The 26,636-nt window shown below is 35.8% G+C and overlaps 1 protein-coding gene across 1 annotated transcript in view; it reads right to left on the bottom strand.

Moving 5' to 3' along the window:
- The window catches only part of LOC131227265 (protein C2-DOMAIN ABA-RELATED 4-like), a 42,198-nt gene extending 23,928 nt beyond the window's left edge, over positions 1–18,270 (bottom strand). The window contains exon 1 of the mRNA XM_058223029.1: positions 17,932–18,270. Coding sequence (XP_058079012.1) covers positions 17,932–18,042 — 111 coding nt within the window. The 5' untranslated portion in view covers positions 18,043–18,270. The remainder of the gene's footprint in view (positions 1–17,931) is intronic.
- Positions 18,271–26,636: the final 8,366 nt, after the last annotated feature.

The raw sequence follows: 26,636 nt of genomic DNA, 5'->3' as shown, positions 1-26,636 counted from the left end.
TCCTAAATACTTCGAAATTAGTTTTAATTGATAGCTGGTTGAAGAAAAATTTCGAAAAAACCATAAAGAACATGAAGAACCAATGGATATCGAAATTAAAGCTCCAACTCCATGATTTTTCATGCAAACCATGAAGAACCAATGGATTTATAACCATTTGACACTGATTTAACATAATTTCAAAAAAAAAAGGGGATCTGAAAATGCTCATTGGATCGAACATGTGGGATATATCGGCACTACCTATGCGTTTCATATCGCATAGGTGGGATACAAGATATATCATGGGATATATTGGCCGATATCGTCGATACTTAAAACATTGGATACAAGACATATCGTGGGATATATCAGCCGATATCATCGATACTTAAAACACTGGTACAAACTAATCCTAACATCTATAAAAGCAAGAAGCTAATGTGAACTCCAAAAGCAGCATCCATAAATTGTATGAAGAGTGAACGAACATGCTTGGTAGAAGAAATGACATGCACCTGTTCAATTGAGTATTAGCTACCGAGGCAGAGCATGAGCTTTTCAAATGGGCAAGCTTTCCATTTTTCATTGGTTCCAACCCCAATAAAATCATACGCAACCCATATTTAATCCTTTTTTTTTACGATAATAATTTTATTAGAAGAAAGCCCGAAGGCAAAGAATACAACTGGCATGCTGCAAAAAGAAAACGAAAAACAAACCTCCCTAGGAAAACCAACCTCCCTAGGAAACTCACACTAGCAAGAAATTTGATCAAGCAGCACATAAAATTTTGATCCAGGAAAACTAGATAACAAATAAAATAAAGGCCATCAAATAAGGGTGTATTTAAATTTCGCATAAATAATATTTATTGAAGTTCTCCGGCTAGTTAAAAACTAGTACATGAAGAAACCATCTTTGTTAACCTTTTTGTTGGAAGTGTTGATGAATTATGTGATCCTCAATATGACATAATGGTCATCTGAGTGGTTATTATTGCAGGTTCAAGGGCACAACTAAATGGAAGCCATTCTAACCAAAAAATATATATATATTTGATCCTCAACCTAAAATATGCACATTACATTAGGTTTCAGACTGTGCAAGAGTGATTGATTGCTTTGTGATCAGGATTCCAAACCATTGAACTGCTGGGTCCCATCACGCAGATGGCCCATGCGCCAAACATCTTCAAGATTGAAGGATCCTTACCACCAATGTTGGGATTTTTTTTTTTTTGTCGAACAAACTTTTTTATGTTCTTTTTTCTTAGCCGTCTCACCTTAAAAGGTTAGCATTGCCCTTCAAAATTTTCAAGTTCCTAAAATTCTATTACTTTTTTTGGCCCTTCAACTCAAAGGGCTTTAGGAAAAATATCATGAGTTTCACACGTTTAAGTATTTCTTAACTTTCCAATTCGCAAAAGGCTTGGGAAAATTCATAAGGACGTGCAAGCAACCTTTGAACATAGCAATTTCATACTTTGGCAAGGTTAAAATTCCCTTATAAAAGCATTTTACAACTGAAAGCTATGGTTTATTTACATTCTATAACTGGATCGTAACTGTAAAATAGTGGAACGAGATATGGAATAGAGAAGAAGAGAATGGGCTGAATTTGGGGTTCGCACCCCTCCTCTCCTTTTATATTATGAAAGTTTCATAATTATAGAAATACCATTAAAAACAAAACCAAAAATCCCATCCATGTACTAGACCAAAATAATCCATCTATGTGTGCCTACATAGGCCCATATCACATTCCCTAACATTCTCCCTCAAGTTGGAGCATAAAGATTATATATATCAAGCTTGGAATATAAGTGTAGCTTGAGTTGGAGCATAGATATAATCTATGTCAAGCTTGGAATATGTGTAGCTGAGTGGAACGAAGAACCTTAGTGAACACATCAGCGAGTTGGTGCGGAGATCGAACAAATGGAGTAGAGATTTCACCACTAGAAACTTTCTCACATATGAAGTAACGGTCAGTTTCGATGTGTTTAGTTATTTCATGATAAATCGGATTGTTTGTTGTGTTTGAAGCAACCTACTTGTCACAAAATAATTGTATAGATAGTAAATTCCATTTCTTACACTAATTTCTTAATCTACATCAACTCACAACCATGGTGTGCCGTAAAGGCCGTTACGGGGCTATAAAGGCCATTATGTAAAGGTAATGGCGGCAACTGTTACATGTTACAGGGTCGTAGTGGTTGTAATGGCCATTAGGGGAAAAAATGGCCCATAAAGGCCATTACATCCCCCATGACAGCTCATTACACCCCCCCCACCCCCCCCCCCCCCCCCCAAATAAAGGCCGTAACGACCCCATAACAGTCCATTACAGGGCCGATATAGGTTTTTGAGTTTTTTTCATTTTAAAAAGAAAAAAGGTCGTAATGGCTTTTTTTTTTCAATAAAAAAGAAAATAAGAGAGATCGTAACAAACATTATGGCTCCCGTAATAGCCATTGCATCCCGTATCATAAAGGTAACCGTTACCATTACAAAATACCTTGCTCACAGGAGGTATGAACCGGTATGAGCCATTGCTCAGTAATCGGCTTTGGCACTAAATTAGGCCACTACACTCTACTTCTTACTTTTCCATGTGACTAAATTTCCTCCCATAAATGTACAATATCCAATAATAGATGGAGATTGTTTTAACTCATAAATTGCCTTTTGTAGTTTACACACTTTGTCACCTCCATTGAGCAACAAATCTAGGAGGTTGCTCCATATAAACTTCCTTTGTAAGATCACCATGAAGGAATGCATTTTTTACATAAAGTTGGAAGAGGGACCAACCATATAGCCTAAATGAAATTCAACTTGACAACAAGAAAGAAGGTTTCACTATAATCAACACCATGTGTTTGAGTGTACCCTCGTGTATGAGAATATCTAAGGAAAACATATTTAAATGCTCAAAGATCAAACTTATCATGGCCAGACTCCAACCGATGGACAAAAGAAAAACATCCAAAAACTTTAAGAAGTAGAGGAAATAACAGTATCTAGTAATAAAACTTGATGAGGTGATTGACCCTTTAAACAAGGGCATCCATTTATTAAAAAAAAAGGCTATGAGTACCGCATCACTCAAAAACTCTTAAGAACATTTATGTGAATTAAGAAAGCATGAGTCACCTCAAAGAGGTAACGATTTTTCTGTTCTTAACCCCATTTGGTTGTAGGATGTGTGCATAATGTCTGATGTAGAATTCTTATTTCGAGAAAAAAAAAATGACTAAAAGCTTGGGAAATGTACTCCTTGGCATTATTAGATCGAAATATAGACACTTTCAAATTAAATCGATTTTGCACTTTTATTTAGAAAGTCTTAAAAAATATAAAATAATTCCTGCAAAAATAATTCAAATCTATCTTTCATTAAATAAAGTTGTGTCATTTGTAAACAATCATCAACAAATATAACAAAATACTTAAACCCAAACTTACTAGATATTTTAACTAGACCCCAAATATTTAAATGAACTAAAAAAAAACAAATGAACTAAACGACGCTTCCCAATACGGGGTGAAAAAATAGCATGGTAGTGTTTACTTAACTCACACACATCACTCCAAAAATGGAATTGACAACAAGCAATGACACTAAGAATCTTCAATGACAGAATGCCATTGATAAGCTTAGATGTCTTTTTATGTTGTTGTCCTCACAACGTCACGATCGAGATAGTATAGCCCGTCATGCTCATATCCTCTTCCTATCTTCTTCTTCATCTTTAGGTCCTAGAAAACACAATGTAAAGGATAAAAATTGACGCAACAGTTAAGGGATTTTGTAAGTTCACTAATAGACAGAAGGCTTAAAGGAAATTTTAGAACAAACAAAACGAAGGATAATGAAAGAGGACTTGTATGAACAATACTCATTCCACATATTTTGGGTTTGGTACTATCTGCTAGAGTGACAGAAGAGCCTGTCAAGGAGCCATCAATAGACGAAAACCCACCAGACTAACTTATCATATGATCAGACGTTCTAGACTCAATTACCCATGAAGTATGAGACTTAGATCCTAAAAAAGCCAGTCTTAAGGGGACAACTCTCAACGTATACTTTCCACTCATAAGTTTGACAAAGGGGAGCTGAAAGAGTGGTATGTAAGATTAGTTATCGTTGAAGAAAAACCATTTTAAAATGATAAAGAACAAAGTTTTCATGAAATACAGTAAATTCCTAACCCCTCAAGTTGAGAAGAACTCCTACATCACTGTGAAGAGAGCACATGAAGATGTACGCAAACGAGAAGATAAAAATGAAAAAAGTTCTGGAATTTGTCTCCAAAATAAGTTTGACTTCTAATTTGTGGACGGCGTGTAATCAAATAAAGGGATACATTTCATTAACCGCACACAACGTTGATGAAAATTGGAAACTCTACAATACAATTTTGAACTTCCCCCACCTTCCTCCTCCTCATACTGGTCTAGTTATTTCAGATTGTATTTACAGTTGTCTACTAAAGTGAGACTTTAAAGGAAAATCTCTTTAATAACTTTTAATAATGCCTCTGCAAATGACAGTGTAATTTCATTTTTACATAACCAATTAAAGGCAACTATAAATTTATTTTTAAAGGAAAAAATATTTCAGGTTAGATGTTGTGCCCACATATTAAACTTGATTGTACAAGGATGATTGAAAACAAGTGACCCCACTATAGAGAACATAAGAGAGTGTAAAATATATAAGGGGGTCACCTTCAAGATTGAGTATATGGAGTGATATAATCCAACATTTGAATGTGAAATCCTAAAAAATGTTAAAGCTAGATGCTTGCACACGTTGGAATTCGACCTTTAAAATGTTGAATTCGGTCATGGAATTAGAGCTTGTAGTCCTTGAATATGTGGCGTGTGATAGAACGTATACTTGGTTGCCTAATGAAGATCATTTGAACAAAGCAAAACAAGTTCACAAGTTTTTTAAAGATTTTTATGACTGCACGATGACTTTTCTAGAAAAAAGTATCCCCTCACAAATATGTTTCTTCCGTTTCTTTGGAAGATTAAGGAAGCCCTTAAAAAAGTGCGAGTGAGGGTCCAGATTTTCTACAACTGATGGGAATTGGTATGCAAATAAAGTTCGATAAGTACTGGGACAAATTTCATTTGTTAATAGCATTAGTGGTTGTTCTTGTTCCTTGGTGCAAGATAGGCTTGGTTAAGTTCATTTTTATGAAAATTTATTTTGTTAAAAGGGTGGTTACCGAAACCTCCAATGTTCGTGACGCAATCGACGAATTAAACACTTCGTATGTTTCTACTTTACCCACAGTAGGTAATAAAGAAGTTAGAGCTGCAGATGGTTGTAGTTCATCTACAAACGATGACAATATATTCAATGAGAACATGTCTTACATAGCACAAGAAGACATAATGATCAGACAAAGGAATCAGAGCTAAACTTGTATATCAAAGAGTCAATTGTAAAGCATTCGGGCTTAGACTTTAATGTTTTGCGATGGTGGAAGATGAAAGTCAATGAATCAAAATACCCTACACTATTGGTGATAGCACGGGACAGTGTCAATTCCAATTTCAACAGTAGCATTAGAATCCACTTTTAGCACGATGAGTAGGGTCGTGAGCAAGCATCGAAGCTCACTTTCACCAAAAACAGTTGACGCATTAATTTGTATATAAGATTGGTTGCGTCCAATTTGAGGAGGTAGTAGTTTTGATATTGGAGATGAGGATGAGGAGATTGAGTCTCAAGACAAGACTACACTTGCAACAACATCAACATGAAGGAGGTTATAAATTATTGTTAATACATTGAAAGTGGTGCACTGTGTACTTGAATATATTACACATCTAAAGAAATGGAATGACTTTTATTTCATTTTCTTTATATTATGCTTTCATCATAACATATTTCATTATTGTTTTGTTTATCATATTGCTTTTGTGTAGCTTTTACGTCAAGTTGTTCGTTTATAATTTCTATTTGATTCCTAACTGTGCCAAAATACTATTTTTTTTCAAAAAATTGAGTGTAGATATCTCTTCATCTGACCCATCGACAAACGTTTGGCACTACGGTTTCTTAGTCCACTCCCCAAGGTCTAGGAAAAAAAATGAAGATTATGTGTCATTTGTGTGAAGAAAAATTTGTTAACAAAACCAATCGGCTTAAGTCACACCTAGCGTGTCAGGGTGAAGATGCAAAACCGTGTCCTAAATCCCCAAAGGAGGCCCAACTTCTTTTTCAAGCCATTTTAGATTCAAATAAGAAACCTTCCACCCCATTCAAACCTTATAAAAGACTTCTAATTGATGAAAGTTTTGATACATGAAGAGTGGAGAGAACTAGTAGAGAAGAGGATGCCAAATTATTAACATTGGAAGAAGAGCTATTACAACTCACCTTGAAACATAGTATGGAGGAGGCTTCTAAACATCAATGATGTCCTTCAAGACAACATGATGTCGAAGCAGGATCGAGCACAAGAAAAAAGAAGAAGAGTAACAGAGCATAAAAGTTTCTCTCTAATCTCTCTGCATTTTACAGGGTGTTGGTACTCTGTATAAATCTACTCACAAAGAAAACTTGAAAAATCGAGTTAAATCGATACAAGAGCATGATGGAAAACTCTCCCCACCTTCTTATTCAAGAGAGGTGAACAAGTACTTATATGAAGATTTAGAAAGTAGCTCAAGCTCGGCAAATGAATCTCCTGTAAAAAATTAAAAAAAAAAAAAAATTTTAAATGCATCTAAGGATGGATCAGACTGCTAAAGTGATGGATCCGGTTCAGTTATAAGAGGTAACTATCATGAACACATCTATAGTTATATGCTAGGAAGGTACTCTTCCTATGGAAGATATTAAGTTGATGTTGCGAACACTGTAAGTTTGTAATATTTTCACTCTTCCGTTTGTAAGTCGACTTTGATTTTCACTTCTATATATATATGATGGATTGGATTTTATGCATCGGATTTTATGTACATTACATATTGGGTTCCACAATTCTCGACTTACTACACTTTAAATGAGTCTAAATAAGAACTTGACTAGACAAAGTGAGCTCATAAAAGAAACGAGCTCAAATTGAACTTAGGTCGACTCAGCAACTTGAACCGAACTCGACAAGTAACCTCGAACTCCAAAGAAAAAAAAGGACCAAAATCGAACTCAAAGAGAAAAAAGGGTCAAATTCAAACTCAACTCGACAGCACGAACTCGAACTTGACTCGAAAGCTCGAGCTCAGCCCGAGCATCTCTCAATCTCGACTTGACAAGATTTTTCGAGCTACAGCTGAATCACTTAGCTTGTGAATGGTTTAAATGTAAAACACAAATAGTGAGATCCAAACCTTTGACAATGGGTTAGCAAGAAAATACCTCTGAACAAAGGACCATGACCGTTGTTTTCATTCCATTTGGCTAGTTTTTATAGTTTATCTTTAACATAAATACTTCTAATATTTAATGCGCTACAACCCTTCTAAATTTTAATTATCATATATAGTCATGTAAAGACTTGGTCAAGTTGAGATTGAGAGATGCTCAAAAGCAAGCTTCCTACTAACTGGGCTCAAAATATAAGTTGAGTTGACTTGGACAAGTTTCAAGTCAAGTCGCCCGGTAGTAGAACTATAATCCAGGTCATTGATCTCATGCCCCAACATGAATCAACCATGCCATAAAAATCTCTGAAATTGGACGGTCCTTACCTTACCTAGCCCACTCTTCACAAGATAATGATTTGGCTTGAGTAGCATTTAGTCAGCTAGTTGACTTGATAGATCTTGTCAAGTTGAGATTGAGTCACACTCAAAAGCAAGTTTCCTAGTGACTCATCTCAAGCTGTCACCAAGTCGAGTAGACTTAGGCGAGTTTCAAGTGAGCTTTAGAATTATGATCAAGATAATGGATCTAATGCCCCCATATGTGGACTTACCCTAAAAATCTTTAAAAAATCCTAGCAATGGGATACCTGGCCTATATTCATTGAATGTGGAATGTTGGTGTAGCTTTTCTTACCCATCTAGCTGTGGGTCAACAATTGAAAATGGAGGATTGGGGAGGCTATAGCACATCATCCATTAACTAGGGGGCTCCAGAGCAATAGTTTGGATCAGTAAACCATATATAAATCAATGAATAATATGGGTGTGTTCTTATTAATCACAAATGCCAACTTTGCTAAGCCCACACACAAGTGCCCACTTGGATTGTGTAAGACATCCCAATTGTGTATCAGGTGGGACCATGTAAATCATCTAGCCAAAGAATGAGACCGATCAACTATTTGGTAGCCCACAAGTATTCTCCACTTGCTAGCAGTGTGCCAGCCTATGCAAAGAGGATGGGTTTGTAAGTTGGGCAGCAATCGTGGAAATTTTTTATGCAATCACGAGAACCGTTCCATGGAACATGGCCAAACAAAATTCTTAGTTAGCATTTCAACACAACACAACTTTACTAAATACTATTTGAACTTCAAAAAATATTGAGCAACCTTATAATCAGAAGTTAACTGCAAACTGCACTTTGTTTATTTGGCTAGCGCATCACCAAATTGTAATTTGGTCTTTGCGCATCATTGGCAGATACAACTAATTTGGTTTGACATTTTCTTAGAGTCAAGTAGCATAAGATGCACATGACATACAGGGTCACAAGATTCATCCTAACCATCCGATCAATGGCCAATGAAATGTGTTTAAGAATCGCTTCAATTGGATGATCTATGGCTGGGAAAACAGGAAATAGTGTCTGACTATTTTTGGTATGTTAGCAAGCAAGCAATGGCTGAAAAGACGTTGCGCATTAGTGCACGCATACATTTTTCAGCTTCAAAACGACTATAAATTGAAGCGCTAGCTTGCTTTAGTTATGAAGCAAGCAAGGGCTGAGAAGCAGTTGTGCACTAGCACGCGCATACGTTTTTTAGCTTCAAAACGACTATAAATTAAGGCGTGGATGGTCCAAATTAATTGTGTTAAGAAAGGTTTGATCATTGGTATAGACCATCCACCATGTACGTTCGTTCCACCTTTGGTTGACTATAAACCTCAAGAATCACTTTGACCATCCAATCAATGGACAATAAAAATAGACAGTCCAAAATTATTTTACTGGAAAATTCCGGATCATTGACCTACACTATCTATCAAGAACACCCCAAACTTGAATGATGATAACTCTCAAGAACCACTTCAACCAAGTGATGGTAACTATTCGATCAATGGCCAAGAAAATGGATGGTCTACATTGATTACAATAAAATTCCAACAGTTGATCTAGACTATCAATAAAGTAGCCCACCTTTAATCAACCATAAGTCTCAAGAACCACTTTGATCAATTGGTTCTAACTACTCAATCAATGACCAAGAAAATGGATGGTTCATATTGATTACACTAAAAAAGGTCTATACATTGATCTGGACTATTTATCATCTAGGCCCCACCCTAAATTGAGAAAACTTTACAGATTCACTTTGACAAGGGATTCTAAACACCCAATTAACGGCTAGGAAAATGGATGGTCTAGATTGATTACGGTAGGGCATGTTTGTTTCACATCAATTACCACGATAATGTAAAGGAAATGTAAAATGATAATAAATTACTTTAACTATCTCCTAACAACATCTACACTTGACTGTCGATTCTTGTATTTGGTTTCGAAGGTAAAATCGTAATGATAGCATTTGTACGTTACTTTAATGTCAAATCATCACCAAATTATACCGATGTTGCTGTTTGGATTCAAGATTTTCACAGTAATGCAATGAAAAAGTACAATGATTACAAATTCCTTTACATGTCTCCTAAATACATCTATATTTGACCAACATTTCCCATGTTTCGTTTGACAGTGGTAAAATGGTAATGATGACACATTTCCTTTACATTACCAGGGTAATTGGCAAAACAAGCAGGCCTCATTGTTGATAACTAATTTGAACCATCTATCATGTACGCATTGCATTTGATTGACCATAATCTCAAGAATCGCTTTAACCCAGTGATCATAATAATTTGATTAATGGTCAAGAAAATAGATGATGTAGATTGACTGTGCCAAAAAATATCTAATCATGATCTGGACCGTGAATCTCATAGGCCCCACCTTGACCTCGACTGAGAATAGCTCTCATGAATCATTTTGATCAGGTGATTCTAACCATCCAATCAACGGATATGAAAATGAACAGTATGGACAATTATATTGAAAAAAAGGTTATAACTCTAAAAAATCACTTTGTTTATTAATTATAACCATCTAATCAGTGACTATGAAAATTGACGGTCTAAATTTGTTATAGTGGAGGTCTTGTCATTGATCTAGACCATCAATCATATAGATCCCCTTTGATTGACGATAATCCTCAAGAAACACTTTAATTGGATAATTATTACCATCTAAACAATGACTAAGAAAAAATTTTGTTAATTGACCTACATGATCTATCAGCAAATCCCACAGTTGATTGAATATATATATTACACACGTACGCGCGCGCGCACACACACACACATATTAAGAATCACTTTTGTTGGTGATTCTAGCCAACCGGTCCATGGTCATTAAAATAGATGGCCCATATTAATTAATACTAGAAAGGTTATGATTATAGATCTTGATCCTTTATTGCATATGTTCCACTTTGATTGCCCATGCTTCTAAACAATCAGTTGGATTGGACAATCCAAACCATTAGATCAATAGCCAATAAAGTCACCAGTTCACATTGAGGTAGTTTTTGCACCATCTATCACATGGGCCCATGTTTGATTTACTATGCCCAAAGGTAACATTTGTACCTTCCATTGTAGGGACCCCATGTTTGGTTGCCTACACCTCAAAAGAAACAATTTTCATTCGAGGATCCTAATTAGTCAAAGACGTGAGAATCTCACCCACTTTTCAAATTGTAGTTAGTTTCTACTTGGAATAGAAACCAGGAAATAGCAATTTTAAGGGCCTTACATGGTATTTCGAATCAATGGCATTGCCTCATCCAAACACTGTAAATTTTTTCTACTGTAATTTAACTAGTATTTAGCTAAATTGCAATTCCAAGTAACTTGGAGAAGGCTATGATGATAATGATGATGATTATCTACAAGGTGGGTTACATTAGCTCGGGTGTCTTGCAGACATGAGAGGTTGGCACATGTTTCACTAGCAAACCTACCAAACGCACAGCTCTGTTTCATTTTCTGTGCCAAGATATTATACAATGGTTGACCCGAAATATCTACAATATGTATTGTTATATTTTTGGTGTTTTAAAATAAATAAATAAATAATTTTAAGTGATTTGAAAAAATCCCTCTAAATTTTCAAAAATGCAACAAAGGCATTTTTGTCCCACATCGGATAAGTAAGAAGAAAACTTTGGATTTATAAGAAGAAAATTTTGCATAAGGCTTGGGCCCTTTTCAGGGGGCATGTGAATTTGGCTGTTTGGGAGGTGGGGCTATGCCAACAACCCCAATCTATGCCATGAACCACACATGCGCGCCCCGGGCCAGGCTAGGCCGTGGCGTGGCGCAGTGCGATGTGCGTGCGCACGCAAGTATACTTGTGAGCCTATAAGTTTTTCTTGCCTTTTGAAATTTCAATTTGCAACGATTATTTGTTTTGGATTTCCGAATAGAGTCGAAAAACGAAAAGGCGTCTTCTAAAAAAAAAAAAAAAAACCCAACAGCCATGACTGTTAGCAGGGGTGCATACACATCCATTTGAGGCAACCTTTGAAGTCTATATAATAGACTTCTCTAGTTCCGAATTTTTAATTAAGTTCAATCTTCCGGCTCTCTCTCTCTCACTTCAAATCTCTGCAATGATTTCACCTAGTTCAGTCACAGTGACGATTAGGGTCTTCGTACATCGAGTGCGTCGGTGTGACGAGACATCATTCGAGGGTATCCTGAAGATTAATTGTCCAGTATTCCTGTTGCACTACGGACATCGTCTAAAGGAGGACAAATTAATTTCAAGTCGGGTCACTATGCCTCAAATCAAATAAGTTTTCTAAATTCCTCCTTATTAAAATTTCTAATTTTGTTTTAATTTCTTTTTTACAATTAATTTTTAATTCAGAATTTCCATAATTAAGGATTTACATATCCAAAAATTCCTACGATCTTGAAATTGATTTATTGGTTTGTACATCTGAAGCAATGGCAAACATAACAGTAAACCCGACCACCAAAATTATCTAAAATCGAACAATTTTCTGGGAACCATTTTAAAAGGTGGAAACAAAAATTTACCTTTGCTTTAGATACATTAAAAGTATTGTATGTGCTATCTGATACTTTCTAATATGAAACTGATAAAGAAACTATTGTAAGCGATGACCATAACGACAAAAATTATATTTTTAATTCTCTTTCTAATTAACTGTATGATGTATACGCTACATATGAAAGAGCCAATGATATTTGGTTGGCATTGGCTAAGAAATATGTGTTAAAAGAAGTTAGTGCCAAAAAGCACGATATTTACTCCTTTCTAAACTTTTCTATGTTAGATAATAAACTTGTATCTGATCAAAAACTTGAATATCAAAATTTAGTGCATGGGCTTATATCTGAATGATTAAAAATGGATGATGTTTTCCTTGGAAGTGCTTTAATTGAAAAACTCCATCTCTCCTAGAAAAATACCAAAATAAGATGAAACACAAGAAAATTGAAATTTCCATGGAAAACATTATCGTACATATCCGAATAAAGGAAGTCAATCGTATAAGGGATCAAAAGGAAAATGCTAATGGCAGTGGCACTGCTTCAAAGGCTAACCTGATTGAAACAAATAAGGAGAATAAAAGGATCAAAGGATCATGTTCTCACTGTGGAAAGGCAGGTCACCTTATTGATTAATGCCGATACTTCAAAGGAACATGTTTCTACTATGGAAAACTAGGCCATCGTGTTGAATAATGTAAGCTCAAAAATAAGAAAGGGAAACTGGTCAAAGAAAAAAGAAAATGTTTTCATTATGAAAAATTTGGACATCATATTGGAGAGTGCAGGCATAAGAAGAATGCTTCTCAAGCTCAAGTCAATCTAACTGAACAAAATGGACAAGATGAAATAGTTGCAGTAGTATCTGAAGTGAACCTTGTCAACATGATGTATTGGGTACTCGACACTAGGGCTACTCATCACATCTATAAGGATCAAAGCATGTTTGCCTCCTACTAAGTTGTAGGGGATGAACAAGTATTCATGGGAAATGTTCGAACCTCCTCAATAATCGGAAAATGAAAAGTGATCTTAAGGCTCACTTCTGGAAAGACTCTTGCACTAACTAATGTTCTACATGTGTCTAACATCAGACAAAATTTAATTTCTAGCTCCCTCCTGAATAAAGTTGGTGTCAAATTGGTTTTCAATTCAGAGAAGGTTGTATTGTCCAAGAATGGGACATTTGTTGGGAAGAGTTACTGTTGTGATGGACTATTTGTACTAAATGTATCCTCTATTGATATTATTAAGATGAATTCCAGTTCTGCTTACTTGGTTGAGTCACTTGATTTATGGCACAATAGATTAGGACATGTAAATGTAGATGTTCTGAAAAGAATAAAGAAACTAGGCCTTATACCTGATTTTTCAAATCAAGAACCAACCAAATGTGAAGTGTATATAGATAAGTTCCATAAGAAACCATTCAAATCAGTTTTTAGAGAATCTGATATTCTAGAACAAATTCATAGTGACATGGGTGATTTTAAGAATCACATGTCTAAAAATGAAAAAAATACTACATAACATTCATAGATGATTTCTCAAGGTGCACAATGGTATACTTACTAAGAAGTAAAGATGAAGCATTCGAGTTCTTTATCAAGTATATGACAGAAGTTGAAAACCGGATAAATAAGAAAATCAAGAGAATTAGAACAGATAGAGCAGGTGAATATGAATCATTACATTTTAAGGAATTCCGTGAAAAGAATGGCACTATACATGAAACCACTGTCCCTTATACACCTAAACAAAATGGTATAGCAGAACAGAAAAATAAAACTTTGAAAGAAATGATGAATGCAATGTTGAATAGTTTTGATTTACCCTCAAACATGTGAGGAGAAGTCATTCTTTCTGCTTGTCACATTCTGAATAGAATACCTTATAAAGTTAAGGGTAAGACACCCTATGAACTATGGAAGAAACATTCTACTAGCTATAAATATCTTAAAGTGTAGGGGTGTTTAGCAAAAGTAGAGTTACCGGAAACTTTTAAAAAATGGAATTAGGTCTGAAAACAACAGACTAAGTGTTTATACGATACGTGGAAAATAGTGCAGCCTACCAATTCTTAGTTTTGAAATCTAAGGATAATATCCTATACCCTAATACTGTCATTGAGGCAAGAGACGCAAAATTATTTGAGAATGTTTTTCCAATGAAAGTTGCATCTAAAGAAATTGAAAATAATAATGCTTCAAGTATTGCCTCAAGTAGTAAGAATTTAGAGAAAGGAAACTTTAAAAAACATAGAACCAAGGAGGAGCGTAAGGGTTTGGAAAGAAACTAACTTAAGAGATGGATTCTATACTTTTCTCATTGAGGATGATCCTTTAACCTATACAGAAGTTATCAATTTCTATGATACATCATTCTGAAAAGAAGTTATAAATAATGAATTAGAATCTATTCGGTTTAATAAAACTTGGGAATTAGTAGTCTTGCCACCTGGGAATAAGACAATAGGATGTAAATGAATTTTTAGGAAAAAGTTAAAACCCGATGGTACCATTGCCAAATTTAAAGCTAGATTAGTAGCTAAGGGTTTTAGACAGAAGGAATGACTATACTACTTTGATACATATTCTCCTTTAGCTAGGATCTCTCCTATTAGAGTCCTTATAGCCTTGGCATCTGTATACAAACTTCTTGTACATCAAATGGATGTCAAGACAACTTTTTTGAACAGGGATTTAAAAGAAGAAATATACATGGATCAACCTGTGGGTTATAAAATTGAAGGTCAAGAAAATAAAGTATGTAGATTAATCAAATCCTTATATGGTTTAAAATAAGCTCCAAAACAGTGGCATGAGAAATTTGACAATGCTTTAAAATCTAATTGTTATAAAATAAATGATGCAGACATATGCATGTATAGTAAATTCACAGGTAACAAATGAGTTATCATTTGTTTATATGTAGATGACATGCTCATTTTTTAAACTAGTCTTAAGTTTATTAACTCTACTAAGAAATTCTTGTCATCACAAGTTGATATGAAAGATCTAGGCGAGGTTAATGTGATTCTTGGAATAAAAGTTATCAGAAAATATTATGGTTTTATTGTATCTCAATCTCATTATATTAAGAAAGTGTTAAAAGGTTTTAATCACTTTGATAACATACCTGTTAGCACTCCTTATGATTATTCCATACATCTAAAGAAAAACACAAGTGAAAGTGTATCACAACTTGAATATTCCAGAATCATTGGTAACCTAATGTACCTAATGAATTGCACAAGGCCTGATATAGCTTATGTAGTAAATAGATTGAGTAGATACACTCATAATCCTAATCAAGAATGCTTTATCTAAAATACTAAGGTATCTAAAAGGTAGAATCACATATGGTATAGATTACATTGGTTTTCCCACTATATTGGAAGGATATAGCGATGCTAACTAGATTACAGATTCAGATGAAACAAAATCCACAAGTGGATATGTTTTCATTTTGGGTGGAGGAGTTGTCTCTTGGAAATCCACCAAACAGACTTGTATTGCTCGGTCTACTATGAAATTTGAGTTCATTGCTTTAGAAAAGGCTAGAACAGAAGCATAATGGATTAGAAATCTATTAGCTGATATACCTTTGTGGCTAAAACCTGTTTCGGCTATATTTCTACATTGTCATTGTCAAGCTGATATAGCAATGGCAAATAATAAGATTTATAATGGCAAAAGTAGACATATTCAACTCCGGCGTAATATAGTAAAACATTTACTACAAGACGGGAATAATAGCCATTGATTTTGTGAGATCAGAGAAGAACTTGGCAGATCCTCTGACTAAAGGACTTAGTAAACAACTAGTCCTAGATATATCGAAGGGAATTGGGCCGATTCCAATATCATGAGGTACCAGTGTTGGTAACCCAACCTATACAAATGGAGATCACATGCGATAGGTTTCAAATGGGTAAACAATAAAACACTACAAGACGTATAACACTATGATAAGAAAGCTCATTCTATGGTGTAGACAGTGCAAGCAGCAATTAGTGAGGTAGAGTCTGGAACTCTTAATGAATCCATATGTCATATACTTATTGGTGGTGTATTCAGTTGTTGCGTACACTTGATGGAATTCACCTATACTAGTGTGAAGGTGAGGCCGCTTCCTATGAGAACTAGGACGAATTCTCTAAAGCACTAGTGAAATCCAGGTAAAGATGCATGACCAAAAAGCATCAAACCACACAGAACCATCTATATCGGAACAATTGTGTGAGTGACATATGTAGTTGTTTTACATTAATAGAAATCTGGTTCAAGACTGTTTGTCAACGGACTCCTGTGAACATACCTTGTCTATTATAAGTATCGATTCAAGTCTACTAAACATTAATATAGTGCACAATTATTTTTATCTAATTCAAAAAGTCATTATTTTGAAACATGTAGGGGATTGTTGTATTTTTTGTATTTCAAAATAAATAAATAAATAATTTTAAATTATTTGAAAAAATCCCTCCAAATTTTCAAAAAAGCAACAAAGGCATTTTGTCTTATAGTGGTGTGAGTTTGGTTCCACATTGGATAGGCAAGAAAAAACCTTTGGGTTTATAAGAAAATTTTTTTGCATAGGGCTTAAGCCCTTTTCAAGAGGCATGTGAATTTGGTTGTTTGGAGGGGCTATGCCATCAACCCCAATTTATGCCATGAGCCACACGCGCACGCGCCGGGCCAAGCCATGGCACAGCGTGGTGGGTGTGGTGTGCGTGCACACGTGAGTATACTTGCAAGCCTATAAGTTTTTGTTGCCTTTTGAAATTTGGATTTGCAATGATTATTTGTTTTGTATTTTCGAACAGAGCCGGAAAACGAAAAGTCTTCTTCTTTAAAAAACCCAACAGCTATGACTGTTGGCAGGGGTGCGTACACACCCATTCGAGGCAACCTTTGAAGTTTACATAATGGCCTTCTCTGGTTCTGAATTTTTAATTCAATTCAATCTTCTCTCTCTCTCTCTCTCTCTCTCTCTCTCTCTCTCTCTCTCTCTCTCTCTCTCTCACTTCAAATCTTTGCAATGATTTTATCTAGTTCAATCTTCGGGTTAGACAATAGTGATGGTCTGGGTCTTCATACATCAAATGCGCCAATTTGACGAGACAATATTCGAGGGTATCCTGGAGATTAATTGTCCAATATTCCTGTTGCACTACAGACATCGTCCAAAGGAGGATAAATCAATTTCAAGCCGAGTGACTTTCGTCGCGCCTCGAATCAAATAAGTTTTCTAAATTCTTCCTTATTCAAAATTGTAATTTTGTTTTAATTTCTTCTTTACAATTAATTTTTAATTCCGAATTTCCATAATTACAGATTTACATATCCAAAAATCCCTACATGTATGTCTACCAGTGTGGCCTCCGATGATACAAACCATTCATTTAGTGGGCTATAACCAAGATGCCACATGGACAAGTATCGAAATTTGGCTTCTTTGCTTTCATTTCAAACCTGATAGGTCATGTGTTTCCCTTGTTAACATCATATATCCTTTGGTCATCCAAACATATTCGTATGTAGAATCAGGAGAGGAGACAGCAGGCCATTGATCAGGTGGAGACCACTGTGACCATTCCTAGATCCAAAAAGAAGAAGCCCACTTCATGATTGGGTGAGAACTCATTGATATGAAAATAAAATGCGTAATTAAGATTGAAGAGGATGACCTGTTTTCCCATCTTGAGAACAACATAAGGATCGCTGGTCCTGACGTCACGGATGGCCAGATTTATCCCTTTCACCACTCGAACTCTCAGAAGGCCCAGTAGATGATCCATTGAAGGAGGAGAATGAGAATGAGAATGAAAGAGGATAACAGAAAGAGAAGGTAATAACCAGTCAATCCAAACTTTGCATTATTGCTGGTCCTGTTTACAGAGAAATTGCTAAAATTATTGGATGAAATTCGGTGAGCATAAACGTCGCTTTTCGGAGAGTGAAACCACTCCATCTGTCCGCTTTCTCCTTTTTTTCTTGCTAATCTAAGTACGACTAGTCCCTACTCGCGTACCCCTCCGATCCATCAAACAGGGAAGGAACGCGGTTGATGCGGATTGCATCGTGTGGTCGGTGGTGTGTTGACGTGGCAAAGTTATGTGGCCCTTCATGAGGTATGTGTTATATCCGCACCGTTCATCTATGTTTTTGAGATCATTTTAGTGCAGGAGGCCAAAAATAAAGAAAACCAAAAGCCCAAGTAGACCTCGAGACAGAAAGCAGTGTGGACAATGACGCTACCATCGAAACCTTGCTAGGGCCTATGGCACACTGCTTTCCATAATGTGATCCACCTGGGCTTTGGATCTGCCTTCAGTTTTGGGTTTGCCCTGAAATGAGGTGGGCCCACAGAACTTTGCCTCGTCAACACACCACCACGAGGTCGGTGGTGCACGTAGTCGGCTCCTCAAGAAAGGGGAGACGATCAGGTAAGACCCAGCCTCACCCATGACAGTGTACGATGTTTACCGTGGGCCTATCTTGACGTATGTATCCTACATTCATACGGTCCACTCGTTTTTCAGCTCATCTCAGGGCATAATCCCAAAAATAATATCTAAATCTCAGCAGAGTATACGGTAAGAAAGCAGTGGTGATTGAAAACCCTACCATTAAAAACTTCTTAAAGTGCATGCAGTGTTTATTTGCCATCCCATGTGTTAATATGGTGAGAAAAGCCTGGATGAAGGGAAAAAACAAATGTCAGCTTAGCTTGATCCAAAACTTTTGTGGCCCATTAATGGTCAGTCACCATTGTTTCCTATGGTATTGTCCACCTGATAATTAGATCTACTTCATTTTTGGGGATAATGCCTTAATATGATTTGGAAAAGCGGATGGATAATGTGGATACAGAATACATACATCAAGGTAGGCCCCATGGTGAGATCCACACCATCATAGGTGAGTCTAGAGTCTCACCTAATCTGATCCTAGGCACCATGGGGCCCAACGTAACGTTCTCACCTAATCTGATCCTAGGCACCATGGGGCCCAACGTAACGTATGTGTTTCATATCCACGCAGTCCATCCGCTTTGCCCCATCATTTTAGGACATAAATATAAATGAAGCAATCCAAAGCTCAAGTGGACCACAATGTTTGCACCTGTCCCAACACATCTACGTGGACCAATCAGATGCTGCCATGTATTGGCACTATGTACAAAGGATGGACAAAATCTTACTCGAGGATATCTTTCACCCCATATTTTTCGACAACATGTCACTTGTCAAAAACAGAACAACTCAAAGTCTCATGCACACTCATAGACAAAACACTATGACGAAGGATACATGGCTCTCACACAAGTGACATGTTTAATAGCAGTAGTGTGCTCAACAGGCTTATAAAGACCCATTGAGATAAGGCTTGGTGGTAGACTCATAGGAGTGTGTGTGTGTGTGTGTGTGTGTGTGTGTGAGGGTATATGCATTAAATAAATAAATAAAGAAGAAGAAGAAGAAGCTTATATAGACTCATCGAGATAACATGTCTATCACAATCTAAATACACTAGGTAAGCCCATCTCATACAATCTTGCCTAAATGGGGAACCTCCCTAAAGATGATCAAAGCTTTCACGGTGACTATGAAGGTTTGAGAAGCCGATTTCTTCTAAACTGGGAGGAAATTAAAGGATGCGATGAGAAATTTGAATTATGCATAGGAGTAATGTAAATAACCACAGCCTGCCATCGTCAAACCCCCAATCAGCTGAGTCCTTACCTGGAAGATCACACCTCGATCACATCCTACTGACCATTCACCTTAATTATTTGTCCATACAGTTGATTTTATGTATGTATCTTCTATTTGTTTCTTTGCTTATTTTTATTTCTCTATTGATTGTACTAAACTTCATTATAATCAATAAAAATTCACAATTCAACCTTTAGTTTTTTATTTTATTTTATTTTATTTTTTCATACATTATTGCATTATTGAGAAACTTAAGGCACATGATCATTATTGAAAGAAAAGTCCTTAGCTCATAGCAAAAAGAATCCATTTAGAAGGACTAATCCTTCGCTTATACATCATTCGATTGCTATAGCATTTGTGGTTCGACAGTCATCAAGTCAACATGCACAGGTCTGATCCTACGACTAATTTGACACTTGAGGTCGCAATTGTTCAATTGAACTTGAGTCGATTACAACTTTGGCACACCCGCACTATCCTAATCGCACATGTTGTACTAAATACAGGCCATTTGTTAACACATGTGATCTCATTTTTTATTGATATAATAGCATCTTTTTAGCACGCCTAGTGGGATGATGGCATGTTATCCTTAGTGTTTCTCATTTAAAGCAAAATGATAGGTAGAGTGAAAGGCCTAGTTCTCTCCCTAAATTCGTAAGGGAACCACGAGATGAATAAGAAGATTTAGAAGTCGTCAATGTGGGTGTAGGATCTTCCTTGCAGCGATCGACCCTCGAAGATGTCGTGAATCACATTTTTGACTTGCGAGAAGATCTCCAGCATGTCATAGAGGGCAACAGGGCTCAAGTAAACTAATTCACTGGAGCGCTTGAAACTTTCTTTAAAAAAAATTTGGCATTCATGAATGTTCAACTTGCCAACAATTACCCTGCAGAATGAAAGGCGGAATAGGTTTTCTATAATTTCACCAATAACCTACACATATACACCCATGTTGGTAGCGGTCTTACATAAGGAACTACACGAACATACCTATGTCGGTGTCTCACATGGAGACTTACAAAGGCATTTTATAGGTTCATTGAGCAACAATCCCAACTGTAGGATTGTGATGTAGTAATAACTCGGTGGGACTAAAATCATTTCATAGGGACTTGTGGTTAAGAACACAATTAGAAATAAACTAATTGTCTAGGTTTTTAATCCAATGGAAGAAAAAGAGGGTTTAAACAATAATTAAAAACAACTAAGGATCTAGGAATCCCCACTAAATAAATTCTGAAACTAATTCATCTTCTTCAAGTCGATAACTCAACTAAAACTGGATTCCAATCCATTTTAATCGGAAAATAACTCCGTAAATTCAATCACAAATATCCAACAATATATATGAATCGAGATAGATTAATCTCTTATGAAGATTTGACAATTGATTGCAGGGAATCAAAAGCATCTATTATACTGAAGTTCACAATAAATCAATCAATTTTATAAATCAACTCCTCCAATCTAGTAATTCAATCAAAATAATTATAATTCAACATTTAAATCCTACAAACTTTATTAAAAATGAATTAAATAATAAAATTCATCAAGAAATTAACTTAGCATGGCTAAAATCTTTAAGAAAAACAAACTATGAATGAATGATTAAAGAAGAAGAACGACGTTAAAAGAGATTTGCCTTCACTTGGACTCTCTCCTAAACCTAATTTGGGTCTAGAAAAGCTTAGAAACATCTCCTTATATAGGAAAATTTTGAACTGACTTAAAATATATACATTGGCATGAACCATCAATCGATAGTTCTCAAAAACGTCCAGTAACTAATTTTAAAATTTCATTATATGGTCAATCGATTGAACTCCCTGATTCAATCGATCAAACATTGCAAAAAGTGTCAAGATAGTTCCAATCATAATTCGATTAATTTAGATCTCTTCCGCCTGATCGATTAAGAAGGCCTTAATTGCTTGATCAATTGAACCATGTCTTCAATTGTTCGAGATTCTGCTGTCTTTTTCCGATTGATGTACACTTTGATCTTCGGCCACTTTCACACATTTAGTATTTCTTTTCCTTGGTTCATTGGGTCTTCATATCTTCAACTTTAGCTTCCAATTCTTTAATTCTTCAACTTGATTTATTTTGGGCTTTAATTCATCAAGTTAAGGTCAGTTTTGACTTAGACTTGCAAATTAGCCTGCATGAGAAACTGTATATAATTAAGTCCATTTTATCACTTGAATTCAAAGGGAAAACAATGCTTAAATAGGGCTAAACATGCAATATTTGAGTTTGATCACACCTCAAAACTAGCATTTTCTAGTCCCTAGCAAAACACATGAAAGATTTTCAAATCCAAATCATTTTTTTATAGAAAAAACTCATCTTGTAAATTCATGTAATCCTTAGGTTATTCCAAATGATAGAATTTCGAGGCAGACTGGTTTTAAAAACCCTTAATATCCTATATCTAGAACTTAGTAAATAACTTAATTTAGTTCAAAACATTAATCATTCAATTAAAACCACCCAAACATTGAGTTCCATTATACACGGTGAAATCTAACTTAACACATCTAGAGGTTTAGTTTTCCATAGTAATATAATACCCATAACTACTGATCGCCAAATCACAACATATCCTAGGATATGCATAATTAGCCAAATGATTATTAGTCTCAGTTCATACAGCAGGTTAATAAAGCTAGGATATCGCCATTATATCATGAGTCATTATCCTGATCACATGATTCATTGCGGCATGTGGCGGCTCCTCACCAGTATTCCTTGATCCAAATTAAAGCATTGACAAGGTACAAGTCATCACCCAATACCGAGTATAAACCATCAATTCAGATGTGCAGGCTTATCACTCAAAACTAAATAAATACAAAGAAAAGGGGCTCGTCACTCAATTGTGCTCACGCCCGGTTGTTCGAATGGTACTCTGGCATGAAATCATTGGTCAGGTAATTTAGCGGGGGCCGTTCGAACAACATTCTATCACCTCTATCAGTGCTCAATGGTCACTATAGGGAGGCTGCATAGACTGACAACTCAAACACGATATCCCATACCACCATGCTCGGCTCATGAGTCTTTGGAGATCATAACACACTAATGGTTATAAGTAGACTAAATTAATGGTAACGGTGGTATTCCAGATTCTATTGAATGTTATACAATCACTAAGCACAAGAATGATCGAGCTTGCATTAGACTGATGCGATCGACTACAGAGGACCCTAAGCAAACCGACATTAAGTGCAAAGCATCCCGCATAGCTCTAACTACTGTCGATCGCCCGTGTTCAACTTCGGTCGGCCGTATAAGCCCGGGATAGCCTCCCTAAAGTGGGTTATCCATATATTTTGATAATTTGCGAAGCTCGATCCACCGCAACAATCAATTCAATCATCCTAATATTTCTAAGCATTCAACATCCAAGAATTTTATAATATTAAGAGTTTCATGTCATTCAAGCATTTCATCAAGCATGTTATCAATTAAATAGTAAATAAATACATTTAATTATTCTAAAATGTCAAGTAGAGGCTTGGGGTAGATCTTCACCTTATAGTCAAAATCCTTGGCTCGAATGCTGCCCTAGTGTCGGGAATTTGGGAAAAATGCTCAAAACCCTAATTCATCGACAATTTCATCATTAGTGATGTAAATTTTAATATAATTATATTTTAACTAAGGGTTAAGGGTTTTACCTAACTTAGTTTGAGCAAATCCCAACTCGATTCGATGAGTAGGGGCCCGGGATTGGCGTACTACGACATTCACACGGGGTCATGCCCAAATGCAGCTCTCATAATAGCATGAGTCACTCCTAATCCATTTACAAGACCCCAAGTCCTAGCATGATTAAACCATAGTATTAGGATTTTTGAAAAATGACGGAAATGAAAGAGGGTTTCCAATCCTATTGGCTCACCGGCGTCCTATCCCAAGACGGATGGCTTGTAAGGCCCCATGCATTCGATTCTCAAAGGAAAATCTTCATGAAAGGGTTTGCTATTTACCTCAAATCATTATCGGTGAGATTCTGATAATGCAGCGTGGTGTGGCGATGTCATCAGCTAGTGGCAGCGGGGAGGATCCTTCAAACCAATCCTTCTCTCACACATTCTCTCCTCTCCTCTTCTCCCTCTCCATGATCTTACAACTCAAAATTCGTATGGGAGTGAGAGAATGAAAATGGGAGGCTATTTATAGTGGCAGAATGTGCACAAATAGCCCCGGTGACCGTTTCTCTAATAAATTTGCCCTAAGAGATGTTGTTTTCGACTTACAGGGTCTTATGGGGGCCCACCGGCTTATTTACACCATGGGGTAGGTGTCCCACTATGGGATCTACATTTCATCACAACCGGATGGCAATCGGACACTCCGATTAGCCGTGGGGGCCCCACTTGCGATGGATGATCATCGATGATCGATCGAGGCCGCAGCTATACGAATATGTGTGGGGAAATATCCTTAACTTACACATCGAGTTTGGTTGAAACCCAACGGTCGGAAAATCACAACTTCATAAAGAGTAGAGAGCCCAATTCACTTAAATTTCAGGTTTCTGCTTAGGGCATTTGCACATCCCATGCACCCAGCCTTCAGTCCAAGTTAAGCGATTCTAGACACTATCCCGGCTCGACATCCGTGATGGATGTCAAGCCTAGTAAGACGATCATTATTTTATAGTTTTGAGTCTAGCAGACCACTAATGTGCGATCTATATCTAATTCGGTGAATCTGGGCATTTTCGGGATGAATTGGGTAGCGAGATTTCTCATGCACTATTATTGGGGTTTGGATTAGCTAAATTCATAGTATAGGTTACTTGCAATTAGTGAAAATGGTAACTCAGCTCTAATCACCCCAATCAAGGACATAATTTAACTATACTCGTAGCTATCAAATTGGTAAAATATACTAAAGAATAGAAAATATTAATTAAATTAAATAGGATGATTCCTAGTATGATTATAAGCAATTAAGAAGACATCAAATACAAAAACTCTAAGATGAAAAAGATATATGCGATTCATTGGCAACGTGTAGTTTTAGAAATTTTCAGTTTCAATAGGTCTATTTCATATAATAATTTTAGTACTTTTAATTATTAGATTATTTTTTTTAGTAGTTCATTATTAAGTCTACTTTATCTTTACCAAAATTCATTACATTTTGAGTTATAGAAAAATTCTAAAAATTTTGGGAGTACCAACTGCCTGAAACTAATGATTTTGGTATAGTTTCCAAAAAGTCCTAAAATATACCTCCTTTATTTTATTTATTTATTTATTCACAAAAGTAGACTCATCAAGATTCAATCTAGTTTTTGAATCACCTCAATTAGAGTTGTAGAAAAATATATATGAATTTTTGAAGTCAAAATCTGAATGTGCAGAATATTGCTAAATAGAGTTACTCAGTTGTAAGCAAACCCTATTGTCCAAATTTTCTCGGTTGTTTGATGTTTACTCAGTGCAACCGAGTAGTGCTGCCCCAGTTGCCCCAGTTTTCTTAGTGCAACCGAACCTTGCTGTCTATATTCTTCAAAATTCTTAAGTTTAACTCAGTCGGGCAGTTTTTATGGATCCAAGGTCAATCCTTTTAGTCCCAAACACGTGCAAATACACACACGCACATGCACTCAAGTCAATAAATCAAAGGTACTACCCAAGGACATCCAATTCCCAGCTGGCAAAAATCCAGGGCATTACAACTACAATGTAGTTTTAATCGGTAAGATCAAGGTCGAACCCGCACAGGGACTTATATTTGTGTATTTTCTAGAACACTTTAGAGCTATAACTAAAACTAACTTATAAATGTTGATTTTAAGAAATATTAATGATGTAATCGAGTAATGTAAAAAAGGAAAATCAATAGAAATAAAGCACTAGAACACTAAAGATCCACTTATAGTAATTTTTAATGTTTAATTCACTTGATTCAATTCTATTACTCAATTGGAATCGAAGTCTTATCATATCCAACATGATAATAGAGCGGTTAAATCATTATTCATAAATCAAAATAGATTTAAACTTCAATTGAATTGGTTCTCACATAAAGCACAAAAGTATTGATCACAAGAAATTCAAATCATCTATCGTGCCCTTAGTCTATGATAAATTGATGGATTTTATATATCAATCCCTTTCAAAATAGATAAGCAATTACTCTTAACTTTCCTAACCATCAAATTTGCTTGGAGTCGACAATGGATCAAAATAAACTAAAAATAAATCTTCATTCAAACCAAATATCAATAAATTATTCAAGTCGACAGTGGATTAAAGTAAACTAAAAGTAAATCTTTATTCAAATCAAATATCGATAAATTGTTCAACAATCAAACCAATTACTTGAATTAAAGTAAATTAAAACATTAAAAACAACTACAAGCTTCACCTCTTGGACCTAGTTAAGATATTTAGCCAATCATAGACATGATTGAACTAAACTAAAAATAAAAATAAAAAACTCAAAGAAGAACTGAAGGATTAGAGAAGAAGGACTCCGTAAAAGCTCTGCAACTCCTTGCTCTTTCACCTCTACCCTAATTCATATCTACCATGGCTTGAAACTCCCCTTTATATAGGAAAAATTCACACTGACTTCAATTTTATGCACTTCTGTTATACTTCGGTCGCACTAACGACAGTCTTCAGTCACACCAAAGTTGC

Source organism: Magnolia sinica, chromosome 15, assembly GCF_029962835.1.
Source record: "Magnolia sinica isolate HGM2019 chromosome 15, MsV1, whole genome shotgun sequence".
In the NCBI taxonomy this organism is placed as follows: Eukaryota; Viridiplantae; Streptophyta; class Magnoliopsida; order Magnoliales; family Magnoliaceae; genus Magnolia; species Magnolia sinica.
Note: the sequence above shows the minus strand (reverse complement) of the source record. Positions and strands in the feature narration are given on the sequence as shown.